Consider the following 25,809-nt stretch of genomic DNA (forward strand, 5'->3'; position numbering starts at 1 on the left):
GATGCCTGCTGCCACATGCATGAACCTGGAGGATGTAAGTCAAGATGAAATAAGCCGGTCAAAAAGACAAACACTGTGTAATAACTCTTAGAATTCTCATGGTAAGAGGAACCGCCTTGAACATCTAGCCAGAGAGACTGGACTCGAGCCTTTGGGAGGATTTCCTGTGAGTGAGGGCTGCTTGCCTAGACAAAGTTGGGTGAGCATACTGCCAGGGTTTCTCTCCCTGGTTATTTTTGTGGTAGAAAAGCCACCAGCCCGTAGTCCTGGGCCTAATGTTGGTAAATGGCGGTGGTGGCCACGCAGCTCCAGCCTCGTCTCCTTGCTACAGCATGAGAGCTGTGTCGAACGTGATAGTCTGTGGGATGTGCTGTTTGGGCACTGAGGGCAGAAGATCAGGCTGTGATGCTCCTACCTGTGATAAGGAATAAGATATTCAGCCTCTTTCTGTCTCTCTGACTGTACAAGGGCTGGGAAGCTTGACTTCATGGGTGTGTGGAGTGACACCTCTGTGAAGCCCTCCCAATCTTCCCCAGCACAGACGTCATGCGCTTCTTCCTCTGTGCTCCTGGCGGACCTTAGAACATACCTCCATGAGGACATATGCCATACAGAATCAATTTTGCGTGGGAAGTCTGGGTTACTACTGGGTTCCTAGCACGTTGTTGATGAAATTAATGTGTATTCAATAGGTGAATTCAACAGGGGGTCCTGAGTATGGAGGGAAGAAGACCCTCGTTTGGCTTTTCCTCTCACTTCCCTTCCCAGCCCCCACCTCACTCTCACTGCTATGTCATTTCACTCTCCCCTTTGATTTCCTCTGCTGCCTGTGGTGGGGGTGGGGGTCGGGGTAAGGGGTTGGGGGCTGGAGTGGGATGGGGGAAGGGAGGCAAAACCTAGTTGGAAAGGATGGTGTCATGAAGTCAGTCCCAATAAGATATGAATTGGATTGATAAGATTTAGCAGCTACGTCTCCCAGAGGCCCTTGCACCCCAACTGTGTCAGTGACTTGATGTCACAAAAGACAGTGTGTGGTAATGGGCCCCCATACACACACTTTCCCAGTGATCCTCACTTCTGGGGATTCACACCCCATGTAGCCCCTTTCCACATGGAATCTGGGCTGGCCTGTGTGATGAATAGAATATGATGGAAGTGAAAGTGGTGACCTCCAAGGCGAAGTCAAAAAGGCATTGCAGCTTCTGACATGGCCCTTGGATCAGCTGCTCTGCAGGAAGCCAGCTGCCATCCCATGAGGATGCTCAAGTAGCCCTGTGGAGGGGCCCCAGGGACACCAGGCACGGATCAACAGCTGGCAGCAATCTGCCAGCCATGAGTAAGACACCTTGGGAGGGGAACCTCCAGTCCTGGTCCAGCCTTCAGATGACTGCAACCTCAACTGACATCCAACTACAACTTAATGAGTGACTTTGAGCCAGAACTGCCCAGCCAAGCTGTCCCTGAATTCCTGACCTACAGAAATCATAAGAGATCATCAGTGGTTATTGTGTAAGTCTCTGAATATTGGTGTGATTTGTTATGCAACATTAGCTAAGACAGACAGGAACTCTAATAGTAGAATTTCAGATATAGAGACCCTTCCCAGAATCGAACTGCCCACTTCCAGAGTAAGGCAGGGGCTGTGTGGTCTGAGAGTGGGCTACAGTCATCTTGCTGCTGTACGTGCTCTGTGTTGGTGCCCCCCTGCCTGCCCCCTGCTTCGGCAGCCTTGGCATTGCTCCCCACTCCCTGTGCCTGGATTCCTGAGGCCCTGCCCCAGCACTTGGCACTGTCAGCATGGTCGGCTCCGCTTGCTGACAACATTCTTCCTAGCCCCCAGGCCAGGCTGGTTTGGGTGAGGACCGCAATGCAACAGATGAGTTTCCTCCCGAATCCCTTCAGATTCTAAGTCACAGTTTCCATGATTGTTTTGGAAAAAAAAAAAAAAGAACCATGTTAGGCATAATTTCCTGCTAGAATCTGGAAGGAAGAAAAGCTGAAAATGCTGAAAAATTTTTTAAATCTTATATGACCAATGAACTTATTTTGCTCCTAAGTTATTCTAAGCAAAAAGACATACTCAACCAGAGAGCAAAGGCCTTGAGGGCAGGCACTGTGTTTCTTCTTCCTTTCTCTCATTCGTTCACTCATTTGTCTACCTGTTCATTCATTCGTTCATTCATTCATTCATTCATTCAACAATGTGCATGCAAGTACTAGCTATCAGGCACAATGATAAACACTGGAGAGACAGCAACAGCTAATAATTTCTGCCTTTGGGGAACTTCAATAGACAAAAAAATAAGTAAAATATACTCAAGTTGAATATTTGCTGGCAAAGCATACTGTGAAGAAAAATAAAGAAGAGAAGGTGGAGAGCAAGTGTCAGGGGGTGGCTGCTGTGTTAGTGAGTGAGCCGGGAAGTCCTCTTTGAGCAGGTGACATCGAGGACAGGCTGACCGAGGTGAGGCCTGAAAGTCCTGTGATTCCTGAGGGAATCCAGGCAGAGGAGCAGTTCATGCAGAAGCCCTGCGGTGGGAGCACCCAGAAGTTTTCCAGAGCTGGTGAAAGGCCTCTGTGGCTGGAGCCCTGTGAGCGAGTGCCAGAGTAGCAGGGGCTGGGGTCACAGGGCGGGGATGTAAGATGTGGTATGTGGGTGTTTACTCGCAGTGAGCTGGGAGCCATGTAGAGTCTTGGCAGCAGTGTTTTGTGGCAGAGCACATTCTGCCTGTGTCTTGTTTACCCTAATGTCTCCTGTTAGATGCAGACAGGGACCTAAAGTTCCAGTTCCCATCTGCTCATGCAGGGCCTTCCACCCTTCCCCTGCCCATGGAGTCTCAGGTGTATTTATATAGTAGGCCCTTGGCAAGGGTTGCAGGTAGCAGATATGCAAGTGTGTGGGCATTCAGATGTGCAGGTGTGCCAGGTTGGGCCTCTCTAATCCCTGACATCCATTCTCTGAGAGCCATATGGAGCAGCCTTACCAGGGCCTCACTGCTGGAGCCCCTTGTGGGAGCACCCATGTGGGTGCTCCTAAGTCGCCTTCTCCCAGGGAGCTGGCAAAGTGTAGATTCTGTGTGCAGGGGCAGCAAAGAGACCATCTCCCCCCATCTCTGGGACACCTGTGTAACCTCTGTGCCCATGGACACTGCTGTGGGACCCGGCTAACCCCATCTTTCCACCAAGAAGCACCTCCAGAGATGGCTCTCATCCACCTGTGAGCCCATGCAGGCACAGAAGCCAGGGCGTCCCCTGCTCATTCTCTCTATTCTTTTGCCCAGCATGAACTCCACCCTTGTCATGTGATACAGAAAGGCCTGGATTCTGGTGGGTGCAGAAGGTGATGAAAGCTGTCAACACTAGTAGGATCTGTGGGCCCGGGCCAGGTGGCCAAATGCCTAGGATGCTCACATTTGGACACTGGTGTCACTGCTTTCTGAGATCCCTTCACACTCATCTCCTCTGGTCACTTCTCATGTCACCACGTTTAGTTTGGCAACTCCTTGCGGGTGGCTGCCAGGCCCTCTTCTCCTTTGCAGGCCCCTTCTGCTTCTCCAGCGCTGACCAGAGTTTTTGCCTTTGATGGCACTTCAATGAAATGTTTACCACCTGAGTCACGTAGTAGGTGCTTGGCCACTTCTGGAGACAGCCTGAGACAAATGTTGCGTGACAATCTTAGACACCTTCGAGGGGTGTCTTCGTGTGTTTGCAATGTGCACGTTACACAGTTGTGTGCATGCCAACACCGACAAAGCCCCCATGTCCCGTTGCTGAGCAGTTTTCAAGCAGGGCTGTTGTCCTTGCTGCTCCGACATGGTCTTTTTGCTATTGTTTTCATCTTTATTCTTCAGACCTCAGCTGAGATAAATCTTTAAGCTCTTCCCCCACCGCCTGAGCGAGCCTATGACTCATGAAGCCCCATGCTTGAGAACAAACAGGCTGGCCCCTCTTCCCCGCCTCTGCCCTCTGTGACCCAGTGCTCTTTCTCCAGCGATGATGAACCTTTATTGCAGCGACAGGGCAGGGTTTGGTCCTGGGATGGTGACATTATTAAAAACAGATTTATCAATGCTCCAAGTAGTTAGTCTGCCTGCTCAGTAATGGTTTATCATAGTCATAAAGCTAAATGGGACTGTTAGGGGTCAGCTGATCTCTGCTTTTAGACACGACCACACCTATGTCATTCCAATGAGATGGAATTATCTTTTATTTGTTGTTATTTTTTAAAGGCCTCCAGAGAGAGCTTAGAGCTCCCTCTCCTTCAGAAACCTACTCTGTTGTTACAATGTTGCTGGGGCCATGTCATTGATCTGTGTGTGTGCACGTGTGTGTGTGTGTGTGTGTGTGCATGCATGTGATGTGTACACACTGGGTTTCTACAGTGATTTCTGCCCCCACCACTTGCTCTCTATCCGCCCTTCTTCAGGCACAGAGTCTGAGACAATCACAGCAGAGGAGCCTGCAGACAGCAGCGCAGGTGGGAGCTCGTTGCATGGGAAGAGGCTACACATTTCGGCGCCTGGATTCCAATCTACCTCCTTCACTGACTTGCTGTGACCCAAGGCAAAGCTGATTAGTCTCTCCCTGAGCCTCAGTTCCCTCAAGTGTGAAAGTCATAATAACTATGAATTTTCAGTGTCAGCAGGATTGGAGGTAATATATGCAAAGTGCCTCGTCCATAGTAGGTGCCCCATAAATACCTGCTATTATTGAGGATAGAAAGTGCCTGTGGGTGGCAATGAGAACATTCTGACTTGAGCCTCTCCTGAGAACAGAATGTGTGGTCTGTGTGGGCATCCATCAGTCAGGGGTGAGTCCTCCTGGGAAGCCTCCACCGCTCACTGCTTGGGGACCCGAGACTGCCTGAGCTGGGGTGGTGCTGGCCCCAGGGCCATTTGCACCCCTACACTTCCAGCTGACTGGCCGGAGCGTCCCGTCCTCTGGCTGTGGAGGACATGGTGCAGGTCCGTGTGTTTTGCGGGGTGTGATGCACGTTGCCTGACTTCATGAAAAGCAACCTGTCCCTAGGCTGTTGGTTTCCATGGCAGCACAGGGAAGAGCAGCCAAGCAACCAGGCAGCTAGGCTTAAAAAGAAAAGTAGCATGATTTGGGAACCCAGTGACTGTCATAGTCAGGAGTATGCAGAATTCAGAGATTTGTTTATGTAACAAATATTTATTGGGTCTCTCCCACGTACCAGGCACCCAGGATACGTCAGCGAGCATAACAGATCAAGATCCCTGTTCTTGAGGGGCTCACTTTGTGGCAGGTGGGGATGGAGAGGCAGACAGTGATCAATAAACATAATACAAAATTATTCATTATTCTAGGAGGTGATCTCTGCTACAGAGAGAAAGAAAGCAGGGCAACAGGACTAAGGGTACCGGGTGGAGGTGGGGTGGGTTGCAAGATTATAAATAAGGAGGTCAGGGCTGACCTCCTCAAGAAAGTGACATTTGGGCAAAAACTTAAAGAAGCTGAGGGACTTACCCTGTGCAAAGGCCCTGAGGCAGGAGTGTGCCCGGTGTGTTCAGCGAACAGGGAGGAAGCAGTGAAGCTGGCGAGTAGGGAAGGATGGAGCGAGGAGGAGGCCTTCTGGGCAGAGAGGTCATGGAGGTTGGATCACGTCTAGTCTTTTGACTGGGGCTTTTCTGCTGAATGATCAGTTAGGGGGCTGTGAGTGATCATCACTGAGAAGTGACAGTGGTGGTGGTGGAGCTGGAGGGAGGAGTCCAGGGCAAATCCTGTCCCATAGATAGTGACAATTGAATAGCAGGAACCAGATGAGCATGTAGATGGCCGTAACACAACGTGGAAGACACTGAGTTGTGTCCAAGAATGTAAAGGGGATTTGAGGGTGGGAAGGAGCACCTCTGGCTGATAAGGATCATAAAACTGGCCAGGCATAGTAGCTCACACCTGTAATCCCAGCACCTTGGGAGGCCAAGGCAGGTGGATTGCTTGAGCCCAAGAGTTTGAGACCAGCCTGGGAAAAATGGCAAAACCCCATCTCTACAAAAAAATACAAAGATTAGCAGAACACGGTGGCCTTCACCTGTGGTCTCAGCTGCTTGGGAGGCTGAAGTGGGAGGATCGCTTGAGCCCAGGAGGTTGAGGCTGGAGTGGGCCGAGATTGTGACACTGCACTCCAGCCTGGGTGACAGGGCCAGATCTTGTTTCAAGAGGAAAAATTATAAAACTCTTTGTCCGTATTAGAGACGGGCTTTGAAGGAGGGCTGGACTCTGGTGGAGTGCAGGTGAGCAGATGATGAGGCCAGGAGCAATAGCAGGGGAAATGCATGCTGGGGGTAGGATCAGGTCTTTCTCTGTCTCCAGGACTCATTGCACCCACCAGCATGCATGGGAATCTGAGATGCAGACAATGGCTCAGACCAGTGTGTGGGCTGGGGTGGTGTTTCAGGTGGGAGGACCTGACATGAGGGTGGCTGCTGGGAGCCTGGGAAAAAGGTGAAGCATGTGTTGTATGGGACCTATCTCATGGTGGTCAGGGGAGCACAGGGGTGCTGTGAACAGAGGTAGTTTGGTGACAGCTGGAGAAAAGACGGAGGGTAAATGTGAGGAGTTTGCCTTTGTTTGCACTGAGATTAGGATGTCTCACAGGCCATGGTCAAGCAGGGGTGGAAAATGCCAGACAAGTTGTGTGGGATGCTTGGCTTTTTATTAATCTGCACTGATGTCCTCGTTTGCTGAGGTGCTTACAGAATCCATGGGAAGTCTGCAGGATTGGGCTTGGAAAAGGGGAAGGAACCAAGTGAAACCAAATGTCCGGACGAACGGCCAAGGTCAGGTTTCTGGCAAATGCTGGGTGGCATCCTGGCATCATTACAACTGGAGGTTAGGAGCCACTACTGCAGGCAATGGAAGAATCCATTCTAAACTGCCCAGTACTCTAGCCCCAGTGCCCTGGAACGGAGCATCGTCTGCCAGGGGTTGGGGAGAGGGAAATCTTGGCTTTCAGCTTTTATAGCGAGGTGCGGGCTGGCTCTGCTTCCCAGCAAGGTTTGCACCATGGCAGATTCTCCGAACAGGGCAGAGCGTCGGCCTCTGGGAGCAAAGGAGATGAAAGTCCTTGTATGAGTTTGCTACATCCGCTGTAACGAAGTACCATCAACTGGGGGACTTAACAGAAATGTATTGTCTCACAGTCTGGAGCCTAGATGTCCAAAATCAAGATGTTGGTAGGGTTGGTTCCTTTTGAGGTCTGCGAAGAAGATTCTGTTTCATGCCTCTGCTGGCTTCAGGTGGTCACAGCTGTCCCTTGGGCTTGTTGATGGTGTCTCACCGTGTCTTCGCCTTGGCTTCACTCTGTGTGTCTCTGTGAGCATGTTTCCCCGTTTTCTATGGACACCAGCTGAACTGGTCAGGGCTCAGTCCCTAATGGCCTCATTTTTAACTTGCTTACCTCTGTAAAGACTCTGTTTCCAAATAATGTCACATTCTGAGGTAGTGGGGGTTAGGACTTTAATGTTTATTTTGGGTGGGAGCCACAATTCAATCCACAAGAGGTCCCCAACAGCAGTGTCAGTTTAGCTTTTTTTGTGACTTCGCTTCCTGTCAGGAACAGAATGGTTTTCATCCTGATAGTTTTAGAGATATATTTATGTAACTGTCAATTTTTATATGATGGAAATCAAATAAATCTGCTTTGCGTTTCGATCATTCATAAAAATCAGTTAACAAGCTTTGGTTTGCTCTCAGCAGTTTCTGTTGATAGATGGTAGATCCAATACTCTGCTGTGCTCACTGAGAGCGTTCCTGGCCGTGGGATATGTTTTTTCCATTATTAACTTTATTGTTGTGGTGCAAAAATCAGTAGGGAAAGTGAGGCTGCTCCCATTGCTTTTGGACCAAAAAAACATGTTCAGCACGTGGGCTGTGTACAGGGGCCAAACACCAATTTGCAGCACAGACCTGTCACTCCTGGCCCTCCCAGGAGTTGCTTGCTCCTCAGACGGAACTCTCCCCAAACATGTTTGATGTTTCCTTGGTTTTAAGCAGAAGCTTAGAGTCACACACAGCTCCGTTAGGCTCGATGTCTGGGACACCTCTGCTCTTCTGTTGGACGAGATTTTCCTGTCTTGTCACCTGTGTCTTTGCTGTCAATTCTGTTCTCTCCTGAACAGTATTCTGAAGGAGGATGTGAAATCTTCGTGCCAGGCCTAAACGCCTTCTTTTTTTTGTTGTGTTTTGTTTTTTGAGACACGATCTTGCTTTGTTGCCCAGGCTGGAGTGCAGTGGCGAGATCATAGCTCTCTGCAGCCTCGACCTCCCAGGCTTAAGGGATCCTCCCACCTCAGCCTCCTAAGTAGCTGGGACCACAGGCACACACGTGCCACCATACCTGGCTAATTAATTTTTTTTTTTTTGCACAAACGGGGTCTCCCTGTGTTGCTCCGGCTGGTCTGGAACTCCTTGGCTCAAGTGATCCTCCTACCTTGGTCTCCCAAAGTGCTGGGATTACAGGCATGAGCCACTGTGCCTGGCCAGGTCCCCTCTCTCCACAGTCCTTTTATATTTGTGTCACCTACTCTTTCTGCTACATCTTCCTTCTGAGGCCCAGCAGGCCGGACATAGTTAGCTTTACTTTGTGAGAGAACAGGGCCGTAGAAAGCAGAGAAACACCCTGCAACCTTGTCTCCCTCTAAAAAGGGCTAGAAAAAGGAGACTTGGGAGTTAACCCAACAGACCCCCAAACTAAACTTCCATGGAACACAAGGAAGAGAGATAGAAACACAGAAGAAGAAAGCAAATCGTCACTTGCGGTGTTCTTTGGAGAGGGGCTTTCTGTGCAGATGTCCAGTGAAGCCCCCAGGCCGTGGGAAGCCCGCAGAGCAGAGTAAACAGGAAACACCGGGAAGCTATTTTTATTTGGTGCCGTCTTTACTTTCCCTTGTTTCAGTGGAAAATGAGTCTGGATTCCACAAAACTCCTTAGTGAACAACAAATATAACCGGAGGCAGTGCCAAGACTGTCATTCCTCAGCAGTGGTTTGGACACGTTTCTTTTTTGCGGACATCTTGGAAGGCTCAGGCCCATGCTGGGCAGGAAACAGGTGGTTTGCTTTAGAGAAGGCCCGTGGAAAGGCCAGCAAGGCAAGCCCTGTGCCCCAGGTGACAGATTTCTGTCCTCCCCTGCAGAATCCTGTTTTCCTGTTAGTGACTGAGAAGCAGGGTGGACATGTTCCGGACAGCAGTGTCCCAGGTTGCCACCCCGAGACCCCCAAGCCAAAGGAGAAAGGTGGCCACTGTGTACCAGGCTCCATGGGGGTGCTCACCCTGTTCCGAGGCACAGCAGTGGAGCCACAACCTGGTGCAGGAGTTCCTAGCTTGGGGGTGGTGAGAGCCCGGGGGATGGGGCTGTGCTACTTGGAGGCGCCTCTCCTCCTGCGACCCGGTTCATTTCTCTGGTTTTGCCCTAAGAGCCACCTGCTCAGATTTGCATTCTTAGGTGGACAGAGAGTCAAGGAAGGAGGTGTTTAAAGGGCTCTTTTGCTGTTGTGCTCCCCGTTTTTATCCTGTCTGTGACTGAGGGAGTTGACCTTTCTCTCCACACTGAAAACGGTTCCCAGTATGTCCCCTGCTCCCTCAACGTCTTTTTATGCATCATCGCATCACACTCCCAACACACACACACACACGCACACACACACACACACACAAACACTCACTCAGCAGATGCCTCAGCCATCATCCAGTGACCATGCATTGAGATTACGCTACATACCTTTAAAAAATAAGGGTATACTGCTCATTAAGATTGGGCCTGGGATCCACCAGGGAGTCCTGATCATTTTCTTGGGCCCACTTTCTTCCATCTTCTATCCGAAGGTTGTCCCCTACCACTATGGACTCTCACTGAACAGTCCTGCACCATAGTGTGAATACTGGAAATGATGGCCTCCTGGTTTTCATGAAGTATTTCTCAAATGAACTAATCCCTTCCCTCTCTGGTGCCAACAGCCTGATCTATCTATTGTCTTCTGGAAACCCAATGACTCCCATGGAACTCAGGCCCTTTGGTGGCTCGGAAGAGTCTCTCCAGCCAGCTGGAGGGAGTTGGCTGTTACTGTGAGTGTGCCATGAACTTTATACACCTGCCACAGGTCCTGGGCTTTGCTCTCCTTGTCACCTCTCTCAGAGTCTTTGTTTTCCTTGCAGTATTTTCTTACTTCCCCATCTCTGCCAACAGATTTGGCTCTTAGCTCATTTACTCTCATGATTCCCTCTTCCTTGTATACTAGTAACCTTGGCTTGCCAAGGCCCTCTGTGGTCCCCTTGTACCTTTATATCTCTCTGGAAAGCCTTCCAGTATCAGCTCCCGCTCCTACCTCCTTGACTGTCTCCATGCCTCTCAACCCAAGTTCTGGAGAGTGAGATTCTGGATGGCCCAGCTCATTCTTCTCTGGAGACAGCTGTTTTGCTCGAGGCCAACTCAGAGGTCACTGTCCAGCTCATGGCCTCCTTATGCTTGATCGTTTCTGGTAGGATGTGATGAGCCACAAATGCAAAAGTAGAGTTCAGTCATTATTTCTTGAATATCTTTTATGCCATCTTATACTGAGAGTGACTGCCTAAGGAAGATATGGAGGAATGTCCTTAAATTCTTTTTTTTTTTTTTCAGATGGAGTCTCGCTCTGTCGCCCAGGCTGGAGTACAGTGGTACCAGCTCAGCTCACTGCAAGCTCTGCTTCCCAAGTTCACGCCACTCTCCTGCCTCAGCCTCCCGAGTAGCTGGAACTACAGGCGCCCACCACCACGCCCGGCTTATTTTTTGTATTTTTAGTAGAGACGGGGTTTCACCGTGTTAGCCAGGATGGTCTCGATCTCCTGACCTCGTGATGCGCATGCCTCGGCCTCCCAGAATGCTGGGATTACAGGCGTGAGCCACCACGCCCGGCCCTTAAATTCTGATAGGTGAGTTTTATTGTTGTTTTTGAGTGTTATTTGCCAGTGTGCATGGATAGGTGAGTTTTTGGAAAGATACTGATTATGTTCATTAAGTTCAGTCTGCATCCCTGGAAATGAAGTTAATACAATCGTTTACCTCTCAAATCAAGCCTGAACTCTTAAATCTGTGTTATAGCTGGCCACTCAGGGCCTTCTTACTTGCTTTTCTAGCCTTACCGAGTTGCCTTCCTCTTCGTGTGACCCCACGTTATAGATGTTTACCAGGCTTGAACTATTCAGTTTCTTCTTTGCTCATGGGGCTTCCCCTTATGTCCAAATTCTACATGCACTTCAAAGACCAGGTCAATCCCTGTTTTAGTTTCCTAGAGTTTCCACAATAAAGCACCACTAAGGAGGTCAGAAGTCTGAAATCAAGGAGTAATCAGGGCTGTGCTCCCTCAGAAGGCGCTAGGGGCGAGTCCTGCCCTGTCTCCTCTGGTTTCTGATGGCTCTAGGTCTGCTTTGGCTTGTGATTTCAGGACTCCAGTCTCTGCTTCTATCTTCACAGGGCCCTCTCTGTGTTTTGCCTTTTCTTCTGTCTAAGGACACTTGTCAATGGATTTAGGTGCCACCCAGGTAATCCCGGTTGCTTTCATCTCAAGATCCTGAATTTCTTTTGCAAAGAACTTATTTCCAAATATGGACACATTCACAGGTTGCAGAGTTTAGGACATGGACATATTGTTTCAGGGGCCACCATTTAACCCACTACAATCCTGAATCCCTTTGAAGACTGTGCCCTAGACCTTTCTCTCCTCCGGGCTCCCATGCCCTTTAAGTCTCTTAAGGCATTTTTGACATTCAATTGCACAGTGTGGGTACTTTGGCCACTTGTGCTCTTGTACTTTGCTTTGTACTTTGCTCTTGTACTTTGCTCTTGTACTTTGCTCTTGTACTTTGGCCACTTGTGCTCTTGTACTTTGGCCACTTGTGCTAAGAGTGTGGGTTACAGAGCTAGATGTCCTGGGTTCAAATCCCAGCTCCGCCACTTGCCAGCTGAATGATACTGGTCAAGTCACTTAACTCCTTTTGCCAGGACTGGGATACAGTGAGGCATGTAGGGCACAACATTTAAAGAGGCACTCACTCTCAGGGTCCTCTCATCACCCCGCAAGTCAGATTTTCATAAGCTTCATTAAATTGTGTGCCTTGGGCCTCTCTTGACTTACCCTAGTCCCTGCCCTGCCTCTTATCATGGTTTTCTAATCTGTAAAGTGGGGATCAGGACCTCTCTAATAGAGAATTTTAAGGATTAAATGAGTAACACAAGTAAAAGTTTAGCAGTAAGGGCTCAATAAATGATAGCTATGGTTTCTCTAACTAGACAGACAACTCCCAAAGAGCTGGTCTAATTCATCATCATATTCCCAATAACTTTACATTGCAAAAACTTGGAAGCTTTTTGCAATTGCAAGATGTCCTTCCAAGATGACATCTATTTATCTACTTGTCCAACCAAGTAGATGAATAGGCGAATAAACTGTGGTACATCCAGGCAATGGAATACTATTCAGCACTCAAAAGAAATGGGCAACTAAGTGTAAATAGCCATGGAGGAACCTTAAATCCATGTTACTAAGTGAAATAAGCCAATTTGAAAAAGCTACATACTATATGATTTCAACATATGACATTCTGGAAAAGGCAAAACTTTGGAGACAGTAAAAACATCAGTGGTTGCCAGGGCCTGCAGAGATGGAGGGATGACTAGGCAGAGCACAGAGGGTTTTTGAAACTGATCTGTATGATACTATAATGATGGGTACATGTCATCACACACTTGTCCAAACCCGTAGAATGTATAACAGCAAGAGTGAACCCTAATGTAAACTAGGGAGTTTGGGTGATAATGACATGCCAATGTAGGCTCATTGATTGTAACAAATGTACCACTCTGGTGGGGGATGTTGCTAATAGGAGAGGCTGTGCATGTGAAGGGGCAGGAAGCAGATGGCAATTCTCTGTACCTTCTGCTCAATTTTGCTGTGGCCTAAAGCTGCTCTACAAAATAAAGTCTATTAAAAAAATGCACATTACATTGAAAATTGTAGGTGATCAATTATGTTTGAGTGAATTAATGAACATTTGCTAAGATTCAGGCGTGTGGTAATTGAGCTAGTAGTCTATAATCAGGCAAATAACCCAGGCTTTGAGTCCCTGGATTAAGAGTTCTTGAGTTGATTCATCTCCTTGTTCATGCACAGTGTTTAGAAGGTTTAGGTGAGGTGCTTTGGATAGAGGGAGTAGAGCCCAAGCCTCAGAACATTTCTGAGGTTGGTTTTCAAATTAGAACCATGAGGGGAAGGCTTGAAAGTGGGATGTGTGCACACTGGACGGATTTGTTCATGTTTGGATAGCAGCAGCTCAAATGTGCAAAGTGGCTTCGGTCCATGCATGCTGGTCCCAACAGGAATGGAGGGCTTTTTCTTGGCTATGCACTTGTCAGCTCCCTGGGAAGGAGATTCTTTCCTGGAACATGGAGACTATCTTACATCTTGTCTGGAACTCCATGAAACTCTTGGCAGCACCTGGCCCAGCAGGGTGTACCCCAAAACACCACATTTATTTAATATTGGGATTGATATTTCTCTTTTACATTGTGGTTGGGACTCATTAACTCTCAATAAGGACCAACATTAAAGGAGGAGTTTCCTCCCTCTCAGGAAAAAAAAAAAAGCTTCCTTGGATGGGCCACAGCTCCTGTAACTGATTTTCTCTCCTGGCACAGGACATCATGTTGTGTGGTACCCTGAGGCTGGTGAAAAAGGGAACAGACTCAAAAATTCCTGGGTGGGAAGGCTCTTCCCTGCATTTACCACAATTGCTAAAACGCTAGGTTTAATAGCTCAAGGCTGGTCTATATTTGCATGGAAACTGTGTATGTGTGGAATTTTATTTTTTTTTTTACTTCAAGATGGTCATAATAAGAGCCAGACTGTTGATGAGTCTAACGATTAGAAGCAGCCTCTAAATTCCCCATACAATCACGTTGGGTTCAATTTTGAGATTTTATTCTAATTGTTCAAAATGTGTGGTGTTTATCTAGCAACCTCACTGAAGGACTCACATTCACTGGTGCCAAACATGTGCATTAGCCTTGCAGCCGCCCAGTGCGAAGACTGCCTCTATAACCAGCCACAGAGTTTAAGTAAAGCAGTCTGGAAGAGTGTTGGGAAGGTTCATGTTAGTAACTGCTATATTTATGTCCATCATATCACTGTTTTAAATTGGCAAGCACTGAGGCAGCCTTCAGCGTGGCTGAGTGTGTACACTCACCATTCCTGGATGAGTTGCGTGCTTGGAAACAGGAGCACAAAGAGGGTGTTTGGCTTAGGGAACTTGGCTCGACATTTCTATCTCTTTGAGTCATGTCCACCATTACACCTGCGTCCTTCGGAGCCAAACTTACACATTACCACCATTACTCTTTCATAGCACTGAAATTGTACTCATCTGTGAAATCTGCCTTTCTCTTTCTTATGTTGCCACAGAACAGAATCTCTAGGAGTGTGTGGGGTATTGAAGAGGGGGAAGAATACATTCTGGGTCACTGCTTGAGAAATTTTTTTATTGTATTTGTTTTCAAGTGATTCTGGTAACCAAAGTATTACAGTTACAGGGCAAGCAAACATTTAAGCCAAAAAGCAATCATATGGCAAAGGCTCCTGCTTTAATCTACTACATGAGAGGTCACTGTTACTCATTTCCAAAGCTGTTATAGACTTGGAATGTGGAATTGGAGAGGCTTTTCGAATGTAGTTAGTGGTGTTCACAAAAGAACCACTGCCTTTCAACTTGGACCCTAACAATGAACTTATCACTTCCATTTAGAACTTATATAAACAAAAATATCTGAAGGCAAATATCAAGCCATGGTTCCACACTCCCAAAGTATCTCATTTGTCATGAGCCATGAGTGTCACTTTTTAAAGTCCTTCCCTGAATGGCCAATCAACAGGAAAGAAGCTGCAGAGCAAGGGCAGAAGAGCCTAGACCAGGTGTTGGGAACTATAGCTCATAGACTGGCCACTTGTTTTTTTTTTTTTTGAGACAGTCTTACTCTGTCGCCCAGGCTGGAGTGCAATGGCATGATCTTGGCTCACTGCAACCTCCACCTCCTGGGTTCAAGTGATTCTCCTGCCTCAGCCTCCCAAGTAGCTGGGACTCCAGGCACCCACCTCACACCTGGCTAATTTTTGTACTTTTAGTAGAGATGGGGTTTCACTATGTTGACCAGGCTGGTCCCAAACTCCTAACCTCAGATGATCTGTCGGCCTCAGCTTCCCAGTGCTCGGATTACAGGCATGAGCCACCATGCCTGGCCTGTAAATAAAGTTTTACTGGAACACAGCCATGCTCTTCTGTTTACATCTTGTCTATGGCTGCTTTAGTGCTACAATGGCAGAGTTGGGTAGTTGGGACAGACACCATGTCTGTCTGTTGGGACAGACAACACAAACTCCAAAATATGTACTCTGTGGGTCTTTACTGAAAACTTTGTCGACCCTTGGTCTAGACAAATAGTCAGATGAGCTAACAGTTGGCTAGAGGTCCTCAACTCACAATGCCAAGAGAAGGACTGAGTTGGCTTTAGTTGTTGTCATGCACTGTGTAATTTAAAAAATCTTACAAGCCAGTACAACTAAAACTCCTATTTACCTTACTTTGGAGCAACAATATGGAAAGTAAAACTAGGTCTGAATATATTTTATATGTTACTTGGACTTCTAAAACATTGTTGATTGCTTAAATGTGCATAAGTCAATGTCATTTCTCAAAATGTTTAATAGATGCAACTGTTGACGGCTGCTAAAGTACTGGTGTTATGCTTGTGCCTATGTGAAATTCTACAGTGCTGAAAACCTCATGCACTCTAGCTGTGAATGCAGGTCTACTTGAAGCAAAACTCTTCAATCTAATTGTTTTCTCAATCTTTGAAACCAGTTTTAAGAGTCACCAGAAATCTGTAGTTTAAGGCACCAGATACATTTCTTGGCTGAGCCTTGTGGTACCAATATGCTGGACCAATTCTGTAAAATACACCATAAATTATCACTGCTTTATCTGAATGCATGGGACACTTGCTACAATGGTGGGAATTATTACCAGGAGTTTAGGAGCCAGACATGGGTTCTGTATTTTTCATACATTGGTGATCAATTCAAATCTCTTTCTTTTGCAGCCAGGTTTGGTCAGTCTGGCCAGGAGTGCAGATTATGACAAAGAACAAAGCTAAAAGACCTGAGCCTTTAAGGTTACAGTCTCAATACCACCGAGTTAAACAACCTATTTAAATGCAAGACTATTGATTGGAATGATATTGGACAGACATGTCAGAAGTGATCTGAAGGCTTTGAAATGTCATTAAGGGTGGGACTTATTGTTGGATGTTGGCTACAACGAAGGCTACCTCTTTTCTTCTCCTTTAAATATAGGTAGATCATAAATAACAGATATTATTATGGATTCTACCTGCCAATGTGTCTTAGCAGATATGTGATGAATTGGAGTGGAAAAGCCATTCAGGAAACAGGAGGACTTGGGCTTCCTCTTGAAGCTCAGGTTTGACCACTGGCTTGTTTTCTATGTCTACAGATTTAAATGGCTGAAATTCAGTTCTCTAATCACAACTCTCCTTTTATCTAGAAGAATTTACAAAGCTTGAGATAATGACTTTGGGAAGAAATGATGTGTAGTGAAACTATCACTAAGAATTTAAATGTGATTTTTTAGACTTATATGGAGAATAAGACATATAAATCCACTTGATAAATTATAAAATTTATAAAAACAAAGACATAGGATATTAAATTTTTCTTCAGTTTCAAGTATGATAGAATCATACAGCTGAAGAAAACATCACCATTCTATATTTTTATTAAAAAATAAACAAACATTGGTCCTACTTTTTGTCTCTAATGCTTCATGAATTTATGTGTCAGCCTTGTGCGGGGGCTGTGCTGATGTTCTCTGCATTGTTCCTATTTTAGTACATGGGCTACCGAAACAAGCAGAGTCCTACTTCTTAAACTTCCTCTTTCTTACATTTAAAAAGCCCACCAGTCAAGGTCTTTTAATTTTGGTATACATCATCACTGAATGCCATTTATAAATTCTAATTTTAAAGAGACCCTTAATTTTCAAAGGAGGACTTTGATAGCATTAGTTTTCAGAAAAGATGACTTGCAATTCTAATTTAGGACTTGAAAGGTGAGATTTTTATAGGGAGGCTTATAAAAGGTGTCTTAGAAAAAAAATGAGCGCTCTCAAACCTTTCTTTTGGGAGTCAGGTTGTGGGGCTGAAGTGACTTTTTAAAGTGAAGCAACTGACACTACCCGTGGGAGAAGCCACCTATGCGACCTGTGGCCAAACCGCAAATGTATGTTTCTGTGCAACATTCCTGCTAGAGCAGCCGGGCTCTGAGTAAGGTGTAGCTGGCTAGATAATCACTAGGGAGAGGTCCAGGGTGTGGAGAACACTCCAAATCACATTCCATGGAAATATTAGATTGTCAGAGCTTAGGAAGTCCCCGATTGTCCATAGACGCTGAGGTGGGGGAAAGGACTGAAATGAATGCTAGCACATGTCAGCTTATAAAAGAGCTGCTGACACAAATTGAACATGTGCAATTTTTTAAAAAGGTGGTATCGAATAACAGGCCAACAGCCATCCCTCTCAGCATTTAGACCTCTTTCTTCTCTCCACTTTGGCTCTTTGTTGAGTCACTTCCGTCAGGCAAAGTTCCATAAGATAAGCTGTTTGAATCTGGTTGTATTTTGTCCAACATTTGTTTCCCTGTGGAGATAATAATCATAGAGAATCTTTTGAGGTCTTACAGAAAAATAAGTCTTAATAATTTCTCCTCAATCTAGGCCACATTTTATCACCTCTCTTTTATACTATGTGGGCACTCTCTAAAGAGAAGAGATGAATATCAAGGAAGAAAAGGCCCTTGGAACGCCATGTCTCTAGCTATGTGATAGCGAGCTGTCTGTGTCAGAGCCACTATCCCCACCCCACAGGATCTACATGCTGGGCATGGAAATCAGGTGGGTTTAGTCTGGAGATTCACATGAAGCATCCACTCATCTCCAAGCCTTTCTCTCTGGGGTTGTGTCTTCTTTTCCATGTCGAATGCATATAACAACATAGAAAAACAGCCTTTGATAGTGACATCTAAAGCTACTACGGAGCCTATGCACCGGGCTTTGTGAAATAAAAAATAGAGTTAAAAATAATCAGGCTGGGCGCAGTGGCTCACACGTATAATCCCAGCACATTGGGAGGCCGAGGCAGGCGAATCAGTTGAGGTCAGGAGTTCGAGACCAGCCTGGCCAACATGGTGAAAACCCGTCTCTGCTAAAAATACAAAAATTAGCTGGGCATGGTGGTGCCTACTTGGAAGGCTGAGACACGAGAATCACTTGAACCCGGGAGGGGGAGGCTGCAGTAAGCTGAGACTGTGCCACTGCACTCCAGCCTGGGCAACAGAGCAAGACTCCATCTCAAAAAAAAAAAAAAAGTCAAACTTTATTTCCTATCAAAGAACCTCTAACCATATGAGGCTTCTATCACACGCACCTTTGCCACTGATGCCAATTCTTTCATTGACCACTCCCAGCAGATAAGATGGCTCGAATGGCAAAGAGAACACAGAATTCATTGCATGGGGCCATATTTCTCAGTCTTAGGGATGAGGCTTCCCTAGTTTTTGCTTCACAGGCATGATGCTAACAGAATGGTGGAGAAAGCTGTGAGAATATCTCCACTCCTGCCTGGAAACCTATAGGTCCCCCTACATCCCCAGTAAGGCTGGAGGGTGCTGAGGGCGGGTGGACAGGGGAGGAGGTGACACAGCAGACAGTTTCCTTTGTCCTGGACTTGGCTTTTGTTGTCTACATGACTAGGCGAGTTATTTCTCAGTGAGAGTGAGAATGGGAAAGAGTGTTTGCTCTCTGGGTAGGCGGGTTGAGGAAGGGGGAAGAAACTGCTCATGTTTTGGTGACTGTCCTGAGCCACAGTGCACAGGCCACCCCAGGCTTCCCCCAGGACATGTTCCTTAGCTGCCTACCCTTTGTCCTTGGATGTTCCTTCAAGGCTCTCAAAGTGGCAGGGGTCTGCTGCTGCTGGTAGTCATTGCTACTCTTTTCTCTACCCTTTTCCAATTTAAGGAAACCCCAAAAGGAAATCCTCCAAATCACCCAAATCGAGGAAACATGGTCAGTTATTTTATATCCCCAGTTCTGTGCAAAACTGACATTCAATAAATTATTAGTAACATTTACACTGAAAATAGCCTTCGGTTTCATTATTAAATGTACATTTTTTAGGGTAAGCATTATGTTTTATATTAACTTACCACCCAAAATAATACCAATAATTATTCGTTTATAAGGATCAAATTTTCCACTATAAAGAATATATGATTTTACCAGGAATATTTCCAAAATCAATATAAGATTGTTGCAGATGTTCCTTTTCTCGATTTCTTGTGACCAAAAATACACCAAGGAATGACAGAAAACACCTGTAAGGATAATATTAATAAAGAACACAAGAACACTGAAACAGACTCATGGTATTAAATAACTGAGCTCCATATTCTACATAATGACATAAATCCCATTGGTTTTGTTCATCCAGTTTCTCATGGCAAGCTTCCTAGTACTTGTCTTAATTAGCACAGCCAATAGTTCTACCCAGAACCAAGACTTGGGCAGATTCCAGTAGATCTCTGCCCCAGGTTTTTACCATCTGGGGGCTAATTCAGGCTCAAAACCCTTTGGGACACCCTGTCTCATTTTCTGCCCATGCACACTCAGATCCATTTCTGGCATGTGACACAAGAGAAAAAATAATTTATTCTTTAATTTTCTAAGAAATCTAGTTGTCCTTGGCTATAAGAGTAGTCATAATTTCCAGACCTCAGAAGTTTGGCCTTGCCCAATTATCTTATGAAATTGAATTTTCAAGATAGATGGCTTCCTACATCGAAAATAGCCTAGGCTCAAGTTTGCATAACAATGATCATGCTGACTACTAGATCAAAGAGCAGATAAACATTTAATGAAGTGCCTCATGGAGTCATGGAAGCTCCTATACACTGGCGATATATTGTCAAAGTTCTGCTCTCTGTTTGCAAGCAATGCTAGCAATGACGCCCACCAAATCTCTAGGGAGAGCTCAAGCTGCACACTCTAACACAAGAAAGGGATGCTACCAACCTGATATTATCATGACTAAAGCGAGGGTTCTGCCCATCTTGACCTTTTATTTTGGGCGACCCTAGAGGATCATGATTCTCTAATTTAGATCTAATCTAGGGGTTCCCAAGAGCGAAGCAGGTCTGATACAGTACAGAAAGGTCATGGAGTAACTACAAGGGCCAGTGGATGTATCTTGTCTTTGGCCTGGAATTGAAAATCCCCAGTGTTTCAGAACTGCAGAGGGATACCTAAGTCACAAAGCCAAAGACACTGAGCCCTGTGTAGGGCCTTAAGTTAAAAAATATGTTTCTTTTAGGAGCTCAGGAAACTGATGTTTCTTATATTATTTTCCAATTTTCTATACCTCCAGTACAATGCCAAAAATCCTACGTAAAAGTAATAGAATTTCACATGCTTTACCTCTGAGACATTTACTCACCCAAAAAGATATATAAATACAGTGAGAAAAGCAGCACCAAGGAATTCCTGATAAAATATGATACCTGTAACACAGGAAGAGAAGACAAAATTGATTTTGAAGTTAGGTTATTTATAATAGCTAAATATTGTTTGTAAAATTATGTTAATATGTTATTTTTTCAAAGTAAATTTAGTCATCCTTAAAATGCACATTCAGCAGTTTAGTTTAAGAAAATTTGCATGCCACACATTCTGAATTATTCCAAAAAGAACATAGATTTGTAGACCTGATATAATTATCATTATTATAAAATAAACATAATAGACATATATTTGCAAACAGAAATTTCTCATCCAGCCCAGGATTGCCCAACTGGAACATACAAGAAAACAACACTCTCGCAACTATTCCCCACCTGCAGTTTTAGGTCAGGGGTCAGCCAGCCTGGCCTGAGAGTCTGGGTAGACTCTGGGGCCTCTGACATGGCAGGTCCACCTCAGGCCAGCTGCTGCCACCCATGCTGTCACTCATGGCGATGCCCAGTGATCTGTTGGTCTGGCCACATGGCGACTCAAGTGCCGAAGCACACTCTAGCAGCTGAAGTGCTACCTTAGCTCTACTTCCCACTGCCAAGCCCCCTCTCATCTTCTTCTGGTCTTCCAAAGGTAAACAAGCATGCATCATCTACTTTGATGAATTTTGCTTCTCTCCCTGTTGGTCTCAATGATTTCTTCTGTAAAGTTCCAAAGCCTTCATAGAATTTTTGTTAAGATATCTTTAAGTTATATGTTGCCTGGAATTAATTTTTTTTGTGTGTGGTGTTGTCCTTGCTAGCCAGCCAACAAATATTTATTGAACATCTGCTGTGTGTCAGCCACTGCTCTAGGTCTTGGAGAAATGACAAGACAGAGACCTATCCTCAAGGAGCTTTCTCATTCTTCACCTTATCTCCTTACCTAGGGAATGAACTTCTTACAGGAAGAAGCCATGTCCAGTTCTAATGAATATTTGTTGAATGAATGAAACTTTCTGAAGCACACTCCAGGTTATTACATACTTCCTTATAATCATTTTAATGTTTTCATGTTATTTTAAACTGATATACCATCATATTCATTGCTCTAAGTGCATTTCAAGTAGGTTCTACATCTTTTTTCTCTTTTTTTTTTCAATTTTTTTTCTTCAGCAAAGCAGCAATGTACTTCTTTGTACAGGTGTATCTTGGAGATACGTGGGTTTGGTTCCAGACCACATCACAATAAAGCTAATCTCTCAATAAAGCAAGTCACACTAAATTTTTGGTTTCCCAGTGTACATAAAAGTTATGTTTACACTATACTATAGTTTATCAAATGTGCAATAGCATTATGTCTAAAAAAAAGTACATACCTTAATTAAAATACTTTATTGCTAAAAATGCTAATGATCATCTGAGCCTGCAGAGAGTCCTATCTTTTTGCTAGTTGTAGGGACTTGCCTCAGTGTTGATGGTTGTTGATTGATCAGGGTGGTGGTTGCTGAAGGTTGGGGTGGCTGTGGCAACTTCTTAAGATAAGACAATAATGAAGTTTGCCACATTGATTAACTCTTCCATGAAAGATTTCTTTGTAGCACACCATGCTGTTTGATAGCATTTGACTTGCAGTAGAAATTCTTTCAAAATCTCTACTTAATCTTCTCAAACACAGCTGCTGCTTTATCAACTAAGTTACTGAAATATTCTAAATCCTTTGTTTCCATTTCAACAATGTTCCTAGCATCTTCACCAAGAGTAGTTTCCACTTCAAGAAACCACTTTCTTTGCTCTTTTATAAAAAGCAACTCCTCATCCATTAAAGTTTGATTATGAAGTTGTAGCAATTCAGTCACATCTTCAGGCTCCACTTCTAATTCTAGTTCTTTTCCTATTTCCATCACATCTGCAGTTACTGCCTTCTCTGAAGTCTTGAACCTTCCAAAATCATCCAGGAGGGTTAGAATAGACTTCTTCCAAACTCCTGTTAATGTGCATATTTTAGCCTCCTCCCATGAATCACAAAGGTTCTTAATGACATCAAGAAAATCAGAAAGTTTTCAATTTACTTTGCTAAGATCAATCGGCAGAATCACTATCTATGACAGCTATAGCCTTACAAAATGTATTTCTTAAATAATAAGAGTTGAAAGTCAAAATTACTCATTGATCCATGGGCTGCAGAATGAATGTTGTGTTAGCAGGTATGAAAACAATATTCATCTCCTTGTACATCTCCACAAGAGCTCTTGGGTGATCAGGTTCATTGCCACTAAGCAGTAATATTTTGAAAGGAATCTTTTTCCTGGTCAGTAGGTCTCAACAGTGGGTTTAAAATATTCAGTAACCCATGCCATAAACAGATGTGTTGTTATCTAGGCTTAGTTGTTTCATTTAGAGAGTGCAGGCAGAGTAGATTTAGCATAATTCTTAAGGGCCCTATGGTTTTCAGAATGGTTAATAAGCATTGGCTTCAAATTAAAGTGACCAGCTGCATTAGTCCTCACAAGAGAATCAGCCTGTCCTTTGAAGCTTTGAAATCAGACCTTTGCTTCTCCTCTTTAGCCATGAAAGTCCTAGATGGTGTCTTCTTCTAATAGAAGGTGGTTTTGTCTACATTGAAAATCTGTATTTTAGTGTAGCCACCTTCATCAATGATCTTAGCTAGATGTTCTGGACAACTTGCTGCAGCTTTCACACCAGCACTTGCTGCTTCATCTTGTATTTATGATATGAGGATGGCTTTTTTCCTTAAACCTCATCAACCAACCTCTGATAGCTTCAAACTTTCCTTCTGTCATTTCTTCACCTCTCTTAGCCTTCATAGAATTGAAAAGAGTTACGGCCTTGCTCTGGTTTAGGAGTTGGCTTAAGGGAATGTTGTGACTGGTTTGATCTATCCAGACCACTCAAACTTCCTTTATATCAGTGATAAGGTTGCTTTACTTTCTTATCATTCATGTGATCACTGGAGTAGCATGTTAAATTTCCTTCAAAAAGTTTTTTTCTTTTTCTTTTTCTTTTTTTTTTTTGAGACAGAGTTTCACTCTTGTTGCCCAGGCTGGAGTGCAATGGTGCCATCTTGGCTCACTGCAACCTCCACTTCCCAGGTCCCAGTTCAAGCAATTCTCCTGCCTCAGCCTCCCAAGTAGCTGGGATTACAGGCATGTGCCACCATGCCCGGCTAATTTTGTATTTTTAGTAGAGACAGGGTTTCTCTGTGTTGGTCAGGCTGGTCTCGAACTCCCAACCTCAGGTGATCCACCCGCCTCCGCCTCCCAAAGTGCTGGGATTACAGACATGAGACACTGCGCCCGGCCCAAAAACTTTTTTCTTTTGCATTCACAACTTGGCTAACTGTTTGGTGCAGAAGGTCTACCTTTCAGCCTATCTTGGCTTTTGACATGCCTTCTTCACTAAGCTTAATCGTTTCTAGCTTTTGACTTAAGGGAAGGATTGTGGGATGCTTCCTTTCATCTGAACAGTTACAGGCCATTGTAGGATTATTAAATAGCCAGATTTCAATATTATTGTGTCTCAGGGAATAAGGCGGCCCAAGGGGAAGGAGAGAGATGTGGGAACAACTGGTCAGTGGAGCATCAGAACACATACATTTATTGATAAGTTGGCAGTCTTACACAGGTGCAGTTTGTGGTGTCTCAAAACAATTATGGTAGTAGCGTTAAAGATCACTGATCACAGATCACCATAACAGATATAATAATAACAAATTTGAAATAATGCAAGAATTACCAAACATGACACAGAGATATGAAGTGAGCACATGCTGTTGGAAAAATGATTCCAACAGACTTGTTCGATGCAGGATTGTCACAAACCTTCAATTTGTAAAAAATGCAATATCCGCAGAGCACAATAAAATGAGGTATGTCTCATCAACACATTTTCCCAGGTATTTTATGAATTTTTATGGGGGTTTTTAGAAGTGGAATTTCTGTTTCTAGAGATTTTCTTTGTCCTCCAAGAAAATCTTTATTTATTTATTTTTAACTTTTATTTATTTAGAGATAGGGTCCTGCTCCATCACCCAGGCTGGAGAGTAGTGGCGTGATTATAGCTCGCTGTAACCTTGAACTTCTAGGTCAAGCAATCCTACCACCTCAGCCTCCTGAGTAGCTGGGACTACAGGTGTGCACTGCCACACCTGGCTATTTTTTTCCCAATTTAAAAATGTTGTAGTAAAATATACATAACATAAAATTTACCATCTCAATCTTTTGTTTTCAGTGTATAGTTCAGTAGTGATAAGTAGGTTCATACTGTTTTGCAAACAATTTCCAGAACTTTTTCATCTTGCAAAACTAAAATTCTATTCCCATTATACAACTCATTTTCCTCCTCCCCGCAGCCATCATTCTACTTTTGTTTCCATAAATCTCACTACTCTAGATATCACATATAAGTGGAATCATAGAATATTTTTATTTTTGTGACTGGCTTATTTCACTCACCATAATGTTCTCAAGGTTCATCTATGTTGTAGCATGTGTTATAATTTCCTTCCTTTTAAAAGCTGAATATATTCCATTGTATATATATACCACATTTTGTTTATTTATTCATCTGTTGATGGACATCTGGGTTGCTTCTACCTTCTGTCTATTGTGAATAATGCTGCTATGAACATACATATACAAATGTCTTTTCAAGACCTTGCTTTTAATTCTCTTGCCTAGAAGTGAAATTACTAGATCATATGGTAATTCCATTTTTAATTTTTTGAGGAACTGCCACACTGTTTTCCATAATGGCTGCACCATTTACATCCCCACCAATGGTATACAAAAGTTCCAGTTGATCCACATCCTCACCACCATTTGTTGTTTTCTCTTGTAAATAGCAGCCATCCTATTGGGTGTGAGATTATATCTCATTATGGTTTTGATTTGCATTTCCCTTATGATTAGAAGTGTTGAACATCTTTTCACATCTTTTGGCCATTTGTGTATCTTCTTTTCAAAAACATCTATTCAAGTTCTTTTCCCAATTTAAAATCAGGTTATTTGGGTTTTTGTTGTTGACTTGTAGAATCAAAGGGTAGAAATATTGTTAAGGCTTTTGATTAAAACTACAAAACTCAGTTCTAGGAGGGTGGCAGCATGTTACCTAGCCCATAAGAGTGCCTGTGATACTGTAGCCTTATCAGCATTGGATATTGCAATAAAAAGAACAAACAAAAC

At 44.4% G+C, this 25,809-nt stretch overlaps 1 protein-coding gene, 1 long non-coding RNA gene and 1 other non-coding gene across 5 annotated transcripts in view; 1 reads left to right on the forward strand and 2 right to left on the reverse strand.

Moving 5' to 3' along the window:
* Positions 1 to 907: 907 nt before the first annotated feature.
* LOC129047702 (uncharacterized) lies at positions 908 to 16,275 on the forward strand. The gene is made up of 5 exons (XR_008509422.1): positions 908 to 1,509; positions 4,427 to 4,653; positions 9,981 to 10,088; positions 10,642 to 10,934; positions 16,150 to 16,275. It is a non-coding gene; the product is annotated as an uncharacterized LOC129047702 (long non-coding RNA).
* NIPAL2 (NIPA like domain containing 2) overlaps positions 14,515 to 25,809 on the reverse strand; it is a 109,941-nt gene continuing 98,646 nt past the window's right edge. For 2 of the 3 annotated variants that reach the window (XM_002819317.6, XM_009243977.4), the window contains 3 exons: positions 20,614 to 20,677; positions 19,401 to 19,495; positions 14,515 to 17,763 (listed from right to left, as the gene is read on the reverse strand). In XM_002819317.6, the coding sequence (XP_002819363.2) occupies positions 17,651 to 17,763; positions 19,401 to 19,495; positions 20,614 to 20,677 (272 nt within the window). In that variant the 3' untranslated portion in view covers positions 14,515 to 17,650. The remainder of the gene's footprint in view (positions 17,764 to 19,400; positions 19,496 to 20,613; positions 20,678 to 25,809) is intronic. The other variant, XM_024251431.3, reaches the window with a different exon arrangement.
* Positions 16,875 to 16,979, reverse strand: LOC112134768 (U6 spliceosomal RNA). The gene has a single exon (XR_002916123.2). It is a non-coding gene; the product is annotated as a U6 spliceosomal RNA (small nuclear RNA).

Source organism: Pongo abelii, chromosome 7, assembly GCF_028885655.2.
Source record: "Pongo abelii isolate AG06213 chromosome 7, NHGRI_mPonAbe1-v2.0_pri, whole genome shotgun sequence".
Lineage (NCBI taxonomy): Eukaryota > Metazoa > Chordata > Mammalia > Primates > Hominidae > Pongo > Pongo abelii.